Source organism: Chrysochloris asiatica, unplaced genomic scaffold (assembly GCF_000296735.1).
Source record: "Chrysochloris asiatica unplaced genomic scaffold, ChrAsi1.0 scaffold00010, whole genome shotgun sequence".
In the NCBI taxonomy this organism is placed as follows: domain Eukaryota; kingdom Metazoa; phylum Chordata; class Mammalia; order Afrosoricida; family Chrysochloridae; genus Chrysochloris; species Chrysochloris asiatica.
The window spans coordinates 784,786-800,717 of NW_006408528.1; the positions used below are offsets into that span (position 1 = coordinate 784,786).

The 15,932-nt window shown below is 36.0% G+C and overlaps 1 protein-coding gene across 6 annotated transcripts in view; it reads left to right on the forward strand.

The window, feature by feature from the left end:
- The first annotated feature begins 5,785 nt into the window (after positions 1-5,785).
- The window catches only part of ETV1 (ets variant 1), a 110,796-nt gene continuing 100,649 nt past the window's right edge, over positions 5,786-15,932 (forward strand). For 3 of the 6 annotated variants that reach the window (XM_006834243.1, XM_006834245.1, XM_006834244.1), the window contains exon 1: positions 9,602-9,662. In XM_006834243.1, coding sequence (XP_006834306.1) covers positions 9,602-9,662 — 61 coding nt within the window. Of the gene's footprint in view, positions 6,205-6,631; positions 6,764-7,584; positions 7,673-9,075; positions 9,124-9,601; positions 9,663-15,932 lie in introns of those variants that run through there. The other 3 variants (XM_006834240.1, XM_006834242.1, XM_006834241.1) reach the window with 2 other exon arrangements.

A 15,932-nucleotide genomic window follows, 5' to 3' on the forward strand; every position in this document is an offset into this window, starting at 1 on the left:
TCTCAGACATTTTATCTTGTTTCTGGACATGTGCTGATATGGTCATCTGCTTTTACTTCTTAGACATGTTTAGTGTTTACCTGTGGCCTTAATACTTAATTGAGTATGTGTTTTGGTATTTTTTTAATGCTTTCTAATTACTTCCAGGTAGATGTGATCATGCTGTGGGCTTTTCTTTTCACTCTTCTTATTGCTAAACTCAGAATAACTTTTGCAGGTGTTGTCTGCCTCCCTGGTATATGGCAGTTGGTATTGGTTCTTGCCTGGATTGTGGGGTTTTTAGAGTGTGATTGTGGCTTGACTATATGGCAGCAATTGCTGTCTCTTATTGGGTAATATAGAGAGAGAAAGAGTCCCCCAAATGTAAAAGGGGGAACAAAAACATCAAAACAGCAACAGCAAAAAATAAGGGAAAAAAAAAAAAAGCCACCAAGAAACAAACAAACAAACAAAAAACTAGATTGGATATTGTAGTCTATAATCACAGAAAATGAAAAGAGGGAGAGAAGGAAAAAAAAAAAAATCTGTAGTCTAATATGAGTATGACTTTAATATCCTTTTTCAGCTCCTTGCCTTCAGGGCCACCTGATAAATTTCAAGGTGCCATTGTTGGTTGTTATGCTGTGCCTCAGGATTTAATTTTCAGCCTGTTTTGTTTTTAAACTCTCTCCCTCTCTACACCCTCTGTTCTACCCTTTTCCATATTAAGAAACAGTTCAGGGTGGGCTGTGGCTGTTTTGAGCTGCCTGCCCCTTTAAATGCTGAGTGTATCTGTGCACCTGAGTGGCAAAAGAACCCACCAGTGGTGGGGGTGGGGGTGTCCACTCACTCAGGCACCCCTCTAGTCAGCAAAATGGATGTTTGCAGATAGTAAGGGGCAAATGAACAGATACCCCCCAAAATTCAGAAGAAACCAAAATCAACAAAGCTTATTGTCCACCTTTGCTCCAAGGTTCCTGTGGCATTATTCAGTGATGGGTCAGCTTACTCCCCTTCTTGGTTTTGCTGTTTGGTCTTGCCCATGTTTTTGGCTTTGGGCTGCTTAGCCTGGGCAGATTCTAAAGTATGAGATTTTTTACTTCAGCTACAAGTTTCACTAGCTATAAGCCTTCAAACTTTTTAAATATTCCTACCTTTGTGGTTCTGAGTTTTGGAGCTCTGCGCTGAACCCGCTTCACCTGGTATTCTGTGTTATTGCTGACAGAGAGCTTCACTGCACCTCTACCCTGTCTGTCATCAAGCCCTGCCTCCTCTAGTATACTTTTAAAATAGCTATATAACCATAGTGTAAATCTCCAAATTTCAGAGTATCCTACTTTAATAAGACAACATCTCATTGATGGTCTTACAAGTTGTTTCCACATTGTTTTCCTCTACAAATGGTATTTCTATAAACATCCTTATGTATTAAATTAAAAAAAAAAATACAATGCTAATTTTTGTAGAATAACTTTCTCAAATCAATGATATTTGGTCTAACTTTTGGAACTGGGTGTATGTGCTGGACTGCAAGGCCAATTTGAACTGTAAGGACGATAGTTGAAACTCACTGGCCACTCCTCTGGAACCCTGTAAAGGGTTCGCTATGAATTGAAACCAACTCTATGGCACTTAACAACAGATACTGTAAATGACTTTTTTAAAAGGCTGTAGGAAGTTGCATTCCAATTGGAAATAAACCAGTGCTTATATGCTAGCATCCACATGCCTTTTTGTTGTTGTTGCTATTGTTAATTGCCATCGAGTTGGTTCCGACCCATACTAATCCTGTATAGGGTTTCCGAGGAGCATCTGGTGACCTTGAACCACCAACCTTGCAGTTCAAATGACTTTGCAGTGTTGCGCATTAGCCCACAGCGCCACACCAGGACTCATCCACATTCCTAAGCAGTAGAAATTTTCTTCCCAATTTAATGGTATAAAAATCCTCTTTATTTTTTTAATGTATAATATACTGATTTCTAGTGTAGTTTAGTATTTTTCCATTATTTGTTCACAGATTGTTTTTATTCCCTCTGCTTGTGGGAGTTTGCAGATTTTCACTGTTTGCAAATAGCAGTGTTGATAATGGGATACTGGACACTTGCTATGTTGTTAAGTGCTGTCAAGTCGGTCCAGACTCATAGCAACCCTGTATAGGGCTCCCAAGCAGAGGCTGGTGGGTTTAAACCATCACCTTGTGATTAGTAGCCCATGCTTATCCTATAGTGTCACAACAGTATTCCTGATACTTGCCACATGAAATGTAAATTTCTCTGGTACATTTACCTTCTTCCTAGGCTCTATCCTGCTCACAAGTTTTTTCTTATTTTATTATAGGAAGCACACAAAATCACTAGTTATCTTTCATCCTTCTTTTATGTTTGTGTATTTCCTTTTAGAACTATTTTCACCTGCCCATTTCTCTTACTGATTTTGTTATTCATTAGTCTAGCTTTTCAATATCTATTTGATACATCTCTGTGGGAACTGGGCCATTAATAATTTATGATACATAGTATTTTAATAAAAAAGATAATACAGTTAATTATTTTACTTAATGATCCACAGAATTTTGAACAAATTTTGCTTTGTTTTAATCAGACTCACCATTTAAAACAAATAGTGTTATTTTAGTTTAAATGTTAAGTTTCCATTTTCCTGCAGATTTTTGAAATTCACTCTTATTTTAACAACATGCATTTCGGTATAATGCTGTACATAAGGGGTAACTGCAGGAAGAATCATTAATGAATACTATTTTACTTTGCAAAGTATCAGTAAAGGAACTGTAACGACTTAACTACTTTATATGCAAGTAAAAAACTTTCTAAACTTAGAGATGGACTTTTTCTCCCCTTCCACATTTTGGTAAAAATTTTCTCTCAAGAGCTCCTATTTCAAAACTCAAATGGTATTTCAAAATACAAGTAAATAAATGTCAAAGTCTCTTGGCCTCTATTCTGCCATTCTATGCCTGAATTCCTGCCAAAATGAAAATTTCCATTCAACACGACTGGCATTACTAAGATGATTTTTTAAAGACTCATTTTCAAAAGTAGTGGAAACTTTGTGTAACTCTTGACGTGCCCCTCTGTAGAGAGAACTGCAGCCTCTGTAGACATTTTCCACAATCGTTAACATTTTCTGGAAAACAAAACTTGAGCCCTTCTAGGTCTTTAGTCACTGGGTCTGTTGGCTTTCCTCAGTGCCAAGCATAGAAGATAAACAGCAGCCAAACTTAAAGATAGTGTCTCAGAGAGCTGCAAAGCACAAAAAGAACAGAAAGGGAAGGACAGAGGGAAAAGTGAGAAAGAGAAATCATTGTGGTTTAACGATTGTCTTTCAAGAATGGCACATTTGCTTCAACATTTAAAGCTGTTTAAACAAAATTGTGCTATAGGAAAAGTGACTGCTTACTCACAGTTTCAATTGAACTCTTAAGATCAAAGAATTAAATGCTATGAGTTCATTTAAATAATTGGGAAAGAAAACTTTGAAGCTCAGGTAATACAAAGTGAAATGGAGTATCAGCAGTAATTTGGAGTGCGGATTCAGCAGCAGTAGGAAGGTCTTGATGGGGGCCTGTGGAGTACTGAGAAAATAAATATAGAAACTGCCAGTCGCCGGAAACCTGTAATATTACTAAGGAAATGTTTAATAATAATAAAAGCACGAGATTTGTGGGATGAATCAAAGGTAAAAATAAAAATTACAGAACCTTCAGTAAGAAAGCAAATCTTTTTTCAATATCAAAATGTTTGCTCCTCTAATAACAATGACTTGATGAGGCAGAATGCTAAAGCTTCTCTCTTCACTCTCCTTATTTTTGGTCGATGCACTTTTCTTGTAAGCAGTGAACCCAGCTGTGAATCCCACACAAACCTTCCCTTTATTTTCAGATTTAATTTTCCCCACCGCTTTTTATTGCTCTCCAAACTCCTCCCTGCCTCCCCTTATCCCCATCGTCTACTATTTGTTTACAAGGATCCCTGGTGTTGCAGTGGTTAAGCACTAGGCTGCCGCCATATGGTTTGATGTCTAGAGGCACTCCAAGGAGAGAAACGTAGCAGTCAGCTTCCGAACATTTTACAACCTTGGAAACGCTGAGGGAAGTTCTATTTTCTAAAGGGTAGCTATGAGTCTGAATGGACTTGACAAAGGTTTTGATTTTTTAGTGTTTGTTTCAGGATCAGGATATAGAGGAGATAGCGCGGCAGAAGGAAAAGTTCTGGGATTTTGGAAATTTAGGCCTTTGTTGTGCCGGCCCACCCAAACCACGTGACTAACAGAGCCCGGAATTTTGTGAATGGAACTAAAAGGTGGCTGCGGGGGCGTAAGAGCTCCGCCCCCTTCCCTTAGGCGGCCAATCTCCTAGCGGAGCGCTGCGGGGTCAGCAGTAAACAACAATGGACTGGGAATACACGGTTTGTTATTGGCTGAGGAGAGAACCTCGCGGGGACTGAAGCCGTAGCTCCTCCCTCTCCCGGTTACCCTGGATACGGGTTGGGCTCCGGCCGCAAAGGTCTTTGGAAACTGTTGCTCAGATTACAGTGGGTGGGTTATCCCGGGGCGCTAGGCGGCGGGACACCCAGGCTATTGGCCTCCCGCTTGGGTTCATTCACAGTAAGTACTCGGGAGCTTTACAGGCCTTTAGCCTCTGGTCAAACTGCTCCCAGAACCTCTTTGGCAGGGTTGAAGTGTAGTTCCCGCTCAAAAAGCGTGTAGGTGCGTACTTTGTAGCAGACAACTTTGATTTGCTCCTGTTTCACAGAATGCACTATGTGTTCCCTGCTACTTACAATTATTGTTTCCACAGTGGAAAGTTTTTTTGTCTTTTTTAAAAAATTCTTTTTTGTCTTGACCTAGCCTTTCCCGTCCTGGTTCCCCTAGTCCGAAATTGAGTCTTGTGTGCTCCTACACCATTTAAAACCGCCTCCACAACGTTCCATTTAAGGACGGAAACTTTCAAATAGAAATTGAGAACTGCAGCCTGTTTCCCAACTGGCAGAGCAGCTGCCGGAAACGTCCTTTGGTCACCAACTCTGGTCGTCACCAGGAATACAAGTCCTCAATACCACTAAGACCCTGATCCCACCCCTGCGGCCTCCCAGTCTTTAATGATTTGTGACTTTTCGCAGCTACAAGTCCCATAGGAGTATCACGGCAAGTGGCTGTAGCGATGCTACATTCACTTTTTAAGGTCCTAGTCATTGTCCTTGAAACCCGATCCCTCTCACCGCTCACCCCCTACTCCGGGATCCGGCTGTTTAAAAGCTCGAGAGGAAGTGAAAGCGTCAAGTACAGTAAGTGACACCCTCGCCTCGGTATATACATAACAAAAGCTCAGGAAACGTTTGGGTCCCTGGTATATCCGAGCCACCTCATCCCCTCCCTGTTCCTCTCCACTTCCACAATGGGCTGAATGCACCCTTCTCCAGTGCACACGTAGGTACATGTTTGATTTGTATACAGTTTTCCTCACTTAGATTGGTCTTAACATTACAACTCTTCCTCTCCTAGTAAGCCATTCCTCTGAAGCTTTCATTATAAGATGCGTTATTTTTCTGTGCCACGGACGACAGGATCTAATTGTAGTTGAGGATAGCTATTTTTTGTTTGTTTTTTAAAAAAATTGTCTCCATAAGCCATAATGGTGGTGGTGGTAGAGGGATGTTGGAAAAAGGGAAAGTAACTTGTGCTAAAACCTTAGCAGGAACAAGGTAGGCTTTTTGTTTGGGAGCTGAGGAGGTTGTAGGTTGCTCTTCAGAGTACTTATATACCTGAACCGAACAAAAGTGCCTTAAAGGAAATCTGCCCAAACACATCAGTAGCGAGAATTGGAGACTCGATCGATACGCATAGAAGTAGTCCCCCGGCGTTTTATCAATAATCTGCGGGATGGAGGGGAGTCGATTCCGTACCTCCCCGCCCCGCACCAGCTCTGGCGGAGGGGTACGCGTGATCTGCGGAGCTGGGGCAGCAAGCTGCCTGATTGACAGCCCGAAATCTGATCTTGTGAAAGAGACGCGGAGCCAATGGGAGGCAGCGATCCATCAGTTTGGATTGGAGGCCCCTGGAGGAGAAGTAGAGGAAAAACCACCGAATTGAGCTCTTGTCAGAGGAGCTTTCAGCTTCCAAGGGGGAAGTGCTTGGGTAATAATTAATGTTTTTATTAAATTTGGAGGGAATATTTTGCAGCCGTTCGCCTAGCGTGACCTTCAGGTGGGTCTTTCCAACAACTTTTTTTGTCTCTCCAGATAATTGCATGGTTGTGGGTTGCAAAAACTATCCTTACGAAAGAGGTGTCTCCGTCTCTTTAGTCCCGTTAGGTGCAAAGCAAGTCTCGTTGATCGCCATTGCTAGTTTTGCACACGTTTGCGAATCAGCGCTGACCGGGGTACACTGACCGCGCAGGGAAACATCGAGAGTGTAAATAAATGCATCGCCTCTTGTTCGGATTTTTGCTACTGCCGAAAATATGTAAATTGTGAACTCTCTTGGCTCTCTTTGGATCCAGGTGAAGGAGGCGGTGTAGGGAGGGTTATTTTTGTGAATGGGGCTGTTGGTGGGTAATTAGCTATGCAAATTCAAGAGCTTCATTCATGATTTTTTTTTTTTTAAGCCTAAAAGCCATCTTGTTCCCCTTTAGGTTGATAGCAGTCCAGATCCCGGGGAAATCTCCAGCTAAATGCTCAAAATATAAAATACTAAGCTGAGATTTGTGAAGAGCAGCAGAATGGATGGATTTTACGACCAGCAAGTGCCTTACTTGGTCACCAATGTGAGTGATCAGTTTGAAAGTTGCCGTTTATAAACTTGACTCCAGCGGGGGGGGGGGGAGAGGAGTGGGGGAGGGAGAAAACCAGAAGGGAGGGGGTAAGGGGGTTGGGATTGCAGATACTTTATCTGCTTTGTTGCCACTATAGGGCGACTCTGCATCTCGAAGCCCAATCTTCAAAATGAGCTTACCATTCAGTGATTTGGATAAGGCATAGTTTTATTTTTAAGACCCCTTTTTTTCTGATTAAAGTGTCCAAGATGAGTGGAAGAGGAGATGGAGGGCAGCAGCAGCTGCTGCACTCAAAGTTTCTGGCTGGGTTTGTCTGCCACATTGAAAAGAATGAAGTTGAGACAAATGCTGACACTTTCTGTTTACATGGGGTGTTTTTGTTTCTTTTTTCCTAATTTTCTCTCTTAATATTTAAAAAAATGTCTGCACTCTCTTTTAACTGCCCTTGTGTATGTGTGTGTGTTTATCTGAGAAACTAAGATTCACTGTGTTTAAACCAGCTTTGATCCAGCCTGAAAACGACTTTAAGTGTAATTGCTTGATGTTGTTTTGATGCTGAGATACCATGAATAGATGATTGATAAATCGAAGAGAGTCAGGATCAGCATAGGGCTGCAACTCTCTCTTGGATGTTGAAGACTCAGTATAGGTTTTCACTGTCATGAATGCAGAAAAGGAATATTATAATTAATACTATAGAATTTCTTTTTCTATTGAGAGGAACCAGTAGACATGTTTTTTATGCATGCGCTTTTTATATGTAACATCTGAGGTTTTACTTTCTTTTAAAGGATTTTATCTTTCCCTTTTAGAGTCAGCGTGGGAGACATTGTAACGAGAAACCAACAAATGTCAGGAAAAGAAAATTCATTAACAGAGATCTGGCTCATGATTCAGAAGGTGAGGTTTGATTTTGGGTTGGATTCTCCTTCACTTATTGCCCACACCCTGATAAAGTAGAGGAACACTTCAGTCTTATCTTAAAAATAGTGAAGTTTGAAATTACTGAATTTAACTAATACTTTTATTTGGAGCAATTTATATAATGTAACTTTGCATTGGACAATGTTTTGTGGACTTGTCACAAAACTAATGAAAGAAGTACATTAAAATTAAAAGTGACATCCTTTCAATCATTCTTATGTTGAAATACACTTATTCATATGACATAAATAATATCATACAAAAGTGAATTCTAAAGTAGTCAACACATTAGAACATACTAAGCAGCTGTGTACACTGCTTACTTTTTTCTTTCCTCATTATATAATTTACTTTCACATCATCTTATATTGAAATCATAATGCTAGTATAAAAATTTTTATGAAAGATTTTAATGACTACAAGGTGGAATCTACCTTTTTTTGTTAGGCCTTAAAAGTGTTCACTGAATCATAATAAAGGCCTAATTAATAATTATATTGCCTATTTATAGAGTTAGGCTATAGATTCTTTTCGTGAACTGTTGGTAGGAGGTCATTATAACTTTTTTCAGCCATATAGGGGCATTCATAATAAACCTAAATATACTTCAATTTAGTTATCAAAGGTCAGTTTACAGTTTCTGAAACTTCCTAAAATCCTTACTTAAATACTGAACACCTCCAACTCCCCCAACCCCCCCAAACAGGAAAGAATCCTCAGTTTTGGAATTGATAATTCACAGATACCAGGGAGTTATTTCTTCTGTTTACTTTTTAATGTAGAATTTTTCCTCGGAAATCTTTTATTTAAAAAGTTGTCCCTTTTAGTGTATGGTATTAAACTTGACAGCCTAAGAAGGTAATCTTGTATACTATATAGCTCTATCCTATAAGAGTCAGAAGATATAAATAAAATGCAGTTTGGTCTGTGTATTCTTTTCCTCACTACTATTTTAACAGGACTTGTATACATTTAAGTAAGATAAGCCTTCGTGGATAGACACACCTTCATCTCAGCCCTATTTTGTGAATCCTGCTGTACAAGTATATGTGTTACGTGACCTTAAGGTTATTGATTAAGTTGTTTGCTTTGGTGGGTGGGTGGGTGGGTGTGGGGAAATATTTCATTTTTGGACTACAGGAGCTATTTAAAAATATTTCATATTTGGACTACAGGAGCTATTTAAAAATGCATTGCTAAATTGGAATCAAAACTGTAGGACTGTTGAGAACATGAACCCACTTTTTTATGTTGACACCCCCTCACAAGTTGAATTGATATTAACAGCAATTTTATATGATAAACATTTTTTGTTTAAAGAAGCCTTAAAGGTTTTCTAAATCTTAAGTTAGTCTTTGATTTTTTTTTTTTTTTAATAGAACTCTTTCAAGATCTAAGTCAATTACAAGAAACATGGCTTGCAGAAGGTAAGGCATTACCAAAAAAAAAAAAAAAAATGGCTTTAAAGGGGGAAAAGCAACTCTAGAAGGAAAAAAAAAAAGAAAAAGTCCTGAAGTTGCTGTCTTAATGTTCAGCCCAATTAATTGAGCTCTAAAAGAGCCACCTCATGTGTCATGCATACATTAGAGCCTCTGATGAGTTTGTCTTTAGGGACTCTGGGGCTGCACTACCCAGTGTCATCACAAATTACCAGGAGAAATTGCTTCCAGCTCACAATCACATCTGCTTTTGGCAAGAACTAATGCACCAAGACTTCAAGTTCTAAGCCTCTGTTCAGATTTTAATTGCAATTGATCAGGTTTATATTATTGTACCTCGAGAGACCTCCTAGAGCCAGAACCCGGCTTGCTGTTTCCTTTAGAGCAGAGCATATCTTTATTTGGTGTTCTGGTGGAGGACTTCTCTGATGGCAGAAATTAGTTTCTCTGGGCTCATCAGGACGGGATGCTTCAAGATTTAAGTGCAAGTGTCTTCTTTCCACCTTGCTCACAACACAGAACATTAGGTGTGTATCGAATACTTAACAAATCTTTGGGGGATTTGATGATTTTAAAAATATTTTCTATCTGTTACTATACGTGTGATGTTTGTTGAAATTGACCTTTGTTATTTTGTCACCTTTTTTAGGATTTATTTACTATAGCAAGGAGATATTTAAAGACTTTACTTTGATTTTGGATTTTTTTTTTAGATAAACTTTTGTGTTCAATCTATGATTCTTTTTTGTGTGTAAAATGTCATTTTGTAGAACAATGAGATATTGCTTCAGTAAACCTCAGAAATGCTTAATGAGGGATCTTGTAAGCATTCAAAATTTTAAAGTTTTATTTTGCTTTTGGTATAATGAATATGAAATTTTAATTTTATTCTATGGTATGTTTTGTGGAAAACAGAAAGAGAATTATAGGTATTTAAGCCCTGATTATAATGGTTTTATTTATGTCTTCGCTTTCTATGGGAAACATAGAGTTTCTTGAACAGATCTTTAAGATGTTAAAGAGAGAAAGGATCTCTTTAACCCAAGTGGTGCTGTAGGTGCTTTGAAGCTGACTGACTTGTTTTATTGGTTAGTATTGCATGCAGTTGATCAAGTTGTTGTTAGTATGTAAAATAAGTTTCTTTGTTTTGCTGAAATTCCAGTTCTCCAAAGAGCTTTTACAATCTTTATGAATCTTTTAACTTAAATAGCTTTCCTGGTAGTCCTTTGAAAGGGCTATTGTATGTAAGTGTTAATGAAAGGTAAGTATCATGAAAATTTTAGTTATATTTAAATATCTTTTTTTGTGTCTCTGTAAATGAAACTTATTGCAATAGATTACTTATTGTTGCAACATAAGCCATAGATTCAATGGTTGCTTTAAAACAACAACAACAACAACAACAAAACCTCCACAGAGGTTCTCATGTTGACTTTTATATATTAATTTTGTAAAGTTGAAGGCTGTGAGGTCATTACATTTATGAGGGAATTTATTCATTTATCCAAAATAACTTAAAATACCTATTTTTATTACTCTGGAAGATTTGTTGCTTAAGATTTTGTAATCTCATTGATTCCAAGTCATTGCATTTGCTGGCAGATTTTGAATGTGCATAGCAACTCTGTTGCTGGAATTTTAAAATGTAGAACCTGTGACATATACACTTAACATTTTATAATCAATTTCAATACTTTTTAAAAAGTTTTGACTTGTTTTGTTTCTTGTAGTTTGAATAAGTGATTTGAATAATTTATCCAAGTTTGTTTCTTATAAAGTTCTACATTGAATATTCTATTCATGATTTCTTAACATACCTGTAAATCAAGTCTGAAGATATAGCTTTATATAACATAAACCAAGAAAATGACCAGTGTATTTGAGGAACATGGACTTTTACTTTGAAAAGAATGCATAAGCTTAACAAGTTCAAGAATTAATCCTCAGAGTGTTTTATTAAATACCCAGGTGCACTACTATTTACGAACTAAGGATAATATTGCATTTAGAAGCATTTAAACATTTGTCAGTATAGGTTAATTTATCCAAATGTGACATAAGCAAAAGTTGTTCATGTGACTTCTTCTTTTTTATCTAATAGAGAGTTAAAAAAAATTATTAATAGACTCTGCATTTATTTTTACGTGAATAATTAAGTACAAGTTAATTATTTTGCAATGACATTTTAACTAGACTTATTCTATAGCTTGAGTAGTTAGCTAAGAAGAGAGCTCAGAATTGTCCTCCTCTACTTGCAGATAGATTTGTCCATTTATATCCTCCCGGACATCCAGAAATTAAAGCATTGCAAAATTGGCAGACTACTATTTACATATTTATTTTATTAATGTCCTGTAACCAAGAATGTAACCCTTGATTTTAAGGCATATTGACACCTTAAAAAAACTTTGGCAATTAACCAAGTTTCTCTCATGAGTTAGATCACAGTTACAGGTCTAAAATCCTTATTAGGTATGAATGAAATTAGTTGTAATATAGTTACAACTAATAATAGTTACATAGTTGAATGAAATTAGTTGCAATATGTTATATGAAAGTCACGTCTTTAAAAAAAACACACAACAAAATCTGTAAATACATGGAATATATCTTAGCATGCTTAATCTTTTTTCTTGTAAGATTGTTTCTAAGGTTGACCTCATACTCAGGATATGGATTAGTCACTGGGTTAATTAGTATGGATTATGAACTGTGTTGTGTGGATTTTGAATTTGGGGTATATAAGCAGGAGACTATGAAGGGGAGGATAAAACGCAACAGAATTTTTCAACTCAACAAAAATCATCTCTAAATATACTTCTAGTCTCCAAAAGACAATTTATATACAGGGATCAAAAATATGTTTGTGAGGAATATAACTATATATTAATATCTCCTGTATTTTAACACTACAATTTAAATCTTTAAAAAAAAATACAAATCATATTAAAAAATCATATTCCAAATATAAGAAAATTGAAAAGCTAGTGTTTTCAGAGACCAGAGTAGCAGTTGAAAAATGGTTAGACTGTCTAGTTGGTTTTTTGTGTCTTACATTCTTAATATTATAATTTTACTATGTATACTTCTTTATTGATTATTTATCTTTTGAATAAGATTACTGCTGACAGAGAAGGCGATCACAATTATGTGATCCTATCAAATAATAAATTCAAATATCAATCTTGTCAACATCATGGTAACATCTTATTCTTAAAAAAACTCTTTTAAGTTGTGCTTTAGAGATTGAAATCCTAGAAATTCACAGCTAAAATTAAACCATGTGTAAGTAGGACAGGCTTAAAGGACATAAACTTGAGTTAAAAAAAAAAAAAAGATTACATCTTGAAAAAGATTACATCTTGAAAACTTGCTTTTTAAGCTTTATATTACCTGCTAACACAATTTAAAGAAAATAATAAACTTCAGTATATGTCATGTAAATACATAGTTACATTTGAAGATAATCTTTTGTGATAGTCTAGAAGTTCTTGACTAGAGGTGATAGTCTAGAGGTTCCCTTTCCTCAGTAATAATAAAGAAAAAGGTCAATTGTGATTCACTACCATCAGGGAAAATCTTTTTCAATCACGTTGTAGTAGTGAAATTTTATGCTACCAACACACAAGTCAAAGTTTTATCTCCAAAAACAATTTTCCTAAACTAAAGGTTATTACCTCATGCAGATACATATGAAAGTTTTATGTGACTGCCTGATAGTCATAGTGACATCAAAGTTGGTATGTCATTATTGTCTCATTTCCCTTCAATAATTGATTCTAAATTCATACCAAAATCATTTTTTTATGGAGTACTTTAAATAATGCGCTATTGTCATTTGCTGTATGGAATGTCATCCATAATATACCGTAGACAAATATGGACTCCTTTATATATATAAAAAAAGTGTACTTTCTTTTCTGAAATCAAACTACAGTTTGATAAGTGTTCATGAATGTTGTTTTTGCCCTATGGCAGAAGGAAAAAAAAGGCCTTTAAAGCTACATTATTTTATGTGGTTTACATTTTAAAAAGGAGATAAATATAAAGGATTTAATTATAGAAGTCCATATAATTGCTTAGAGTTGAGCAGGAATTATTTGATTTGTGTGTTTGTGTTTAGTGAAGGGGCTACCAGGAAATACTTTAAAATATAAAAGGATAACTTCTCAATTGGATTTGAATTAAATATAACAGGTAGAATAAATTTATTATTTCCTAAATATTCATTCGAGTTATAAAAGTATTTTCTTATCTAAGATAAGGAAAGTGTTTTTTTTTAAAAAATAGAAATATTGGACTTGTTGTTGAATGGGTATAAGTTTTTCTAGAAGGTCCTAATAAATGTTAATGAAGTATTGTTGAACTTTTCTAGCTCAGTTATGAGAAATATGTAATTTTTTACATCTCATAATATTACTTAATTCCCATTGACCTACACTCTTGTAATTAAAAAAAAAAAATAATAGTAATAATGGCAATAGAGTTATTACCTCTAGCATTGGACAAAATATTTGCCTAGAAGCAACTAGTTGACTCTGAGCTATCTTTAAGTTTTCAAGTTACCGCTGGCCAATTTACAGTTAAAAAATGAAGCTGAGTTGATACTCAAGACAACTAAAAGTTACAATTTTCTTTCATTTACTTTTAGAATATATAGAAACAACAATGTTTTTATCAAGTAGAAAAGGAAATCGTCCCCCCTTTTGTTTGTGTTTAAGTCTGTTTATACTTCTACATTAATTAATGCTTATACATTGGTACAATGATTTTAATGTTAACAGCGGATGTGATATAAAACCAGGCTTAGTGAACTCATGATTATTTTCTTCCACGGCCTGAAGCTTTATTTTAGGATTAAACAGAATACCTCTGTTCGAAGGGTGATTTTCTTACTGGTTCATTTAAAATACATTTTAAATTTGTTAATGGAAGCTGGTTTCTAACACTTTGATCAAAACTGAAATGCTGTAAAGTTTACAAAAAATTCATCATAATCTAACGAATTAGAAAATTTGAATAATAGGCCAAAAAAAGAAAATAAATTTCTTTAATGGCTGCCCCCCTCCCCCCGCCTTCCTTTTACTTTTTCCCCCTGCCTTTCCTTCCTTATTTCTTAGTTCTGTGTATTCAAGTTTCCTTGACAAAGTACCCTGTAAAGCAGGATGGGTTAAATGATCTATCTAAATAAATAAAATTTTGTAAACGTGTAATTTATCTAAATGTATTCTTTAATGGGTCGGAGCTGTATTTGAGACAGCAATAAAATTGGTGTGTTTATATTGTAAGTTCAAGTTTACTTGCTTTAGCTTTTCGGAAGGGTGTGACATGAAAAGATTTGCGGTTGGCCCACATGGCTCATGCTGGACTGTGTTTTTGTGAATGGAGGCAGAACTCCAGAACTGCCTGCTTGTCTTGAGGAATTGCTGAGAAGATCAGCTGTCTCATTCACGGGCAGAAAGAATGACTCAGACATCTTCCGCCTTGTTTGGCTCCAGGTCATTGTTACGGTGGATAAAACTGGTTTTAATTAAATTTTAACCCCTTTTATACTTGACATTTGTTTTATTTGCATTTTTTCTACTTCTTTCCCAGCTCTAAAATAAAACCTCACAAATTCCTAGTTTATAAGATAAAGAGGGTTTAACTTGTCTACAGTCAACCTTGTAAAATATTAAAAGCTTACCTTTTCTCAAGTAATGATTATTTAATTTACAAGCTATAGATAGGCCTAAAATAAAGACATGCTATATTTAAAAATGATACAGTCCACTCCCCCAAAAGAAAGGTTAAATGCTATGAGACTTGAGAATTCTGTGGCCCATAGATCATGGTTAATATTTTTATGGATTTCTTTCCCATGATATGTAGCAAAATCAACATAAAAAACTTTTGGATAATATTCTAGGTAAAGCAAATAACTGAGAATGTAGATACTACCCTTTTAAAGCCAAGACACAGAGACTTGATGGCAACTTGTCTATTAACGTGTAATGAACTGATAGAACTTCTTCACCTACTACCAATAAAATCCACTTGTTAATCTTCTTGAAAGCCTTTTATTGGTCTTTTGGTGTATGCTTTCCCCCTTTGTCTTTCTTTTCCTCTTTCCCTTCCTCTTGAATTGCATAGTGTGAGGAAAACATTTTCATTTCTGAAGGTGATCATTTCAAGCATAGTTTTTAACAGCAGTGACTTCTATGGTTAGTTTTCAGCTTTGGAGTTGGTATGGCTTACAACAAATTTTCAGGGCGCTTTGAGTCAGAATTGACTTGATGGCTGTGTGTTTTGAAGTTTTGGTAGTTTGCTTCTTCACAGAATCATTGTCCATTGATGAAAAAAAGGAGATGTATGATACAAGTGCGGCAATACTTTGTCATATTTTCCTTGCCTAGATCCAACTTGTGTTTTTAGTTAACTGCTTTCCTTTTAGTCTAGCTTGAAACTAGAGGTATACTTAAGCCTTTGTCTATTTAAGTAGCATGCTGCTTCATTTGGTCTATTCAGTTTCTTCAGATTGGCTTCTGTGACAATGTGAGTCATATGTTTTTTGTTAAAATTCTGTAATATATTCAGACAAAAGTGTGAAGTATTTATTCAGTATGTTAAGGATGTGGAACAAAAATAGCAATTCTTATTCCTACTCTTTTTACAAATTGTTAGTGTGTAGCTATTTTCTGAATATTTGTTAGGTAAAACTTATAAATTCTACTGCTTCTCAAGTTTTTCCTTTTTTCCCCTCACACATATCCTAACATACACCACACGACCATCAGTGATTGTTATGCCTTTCTTGT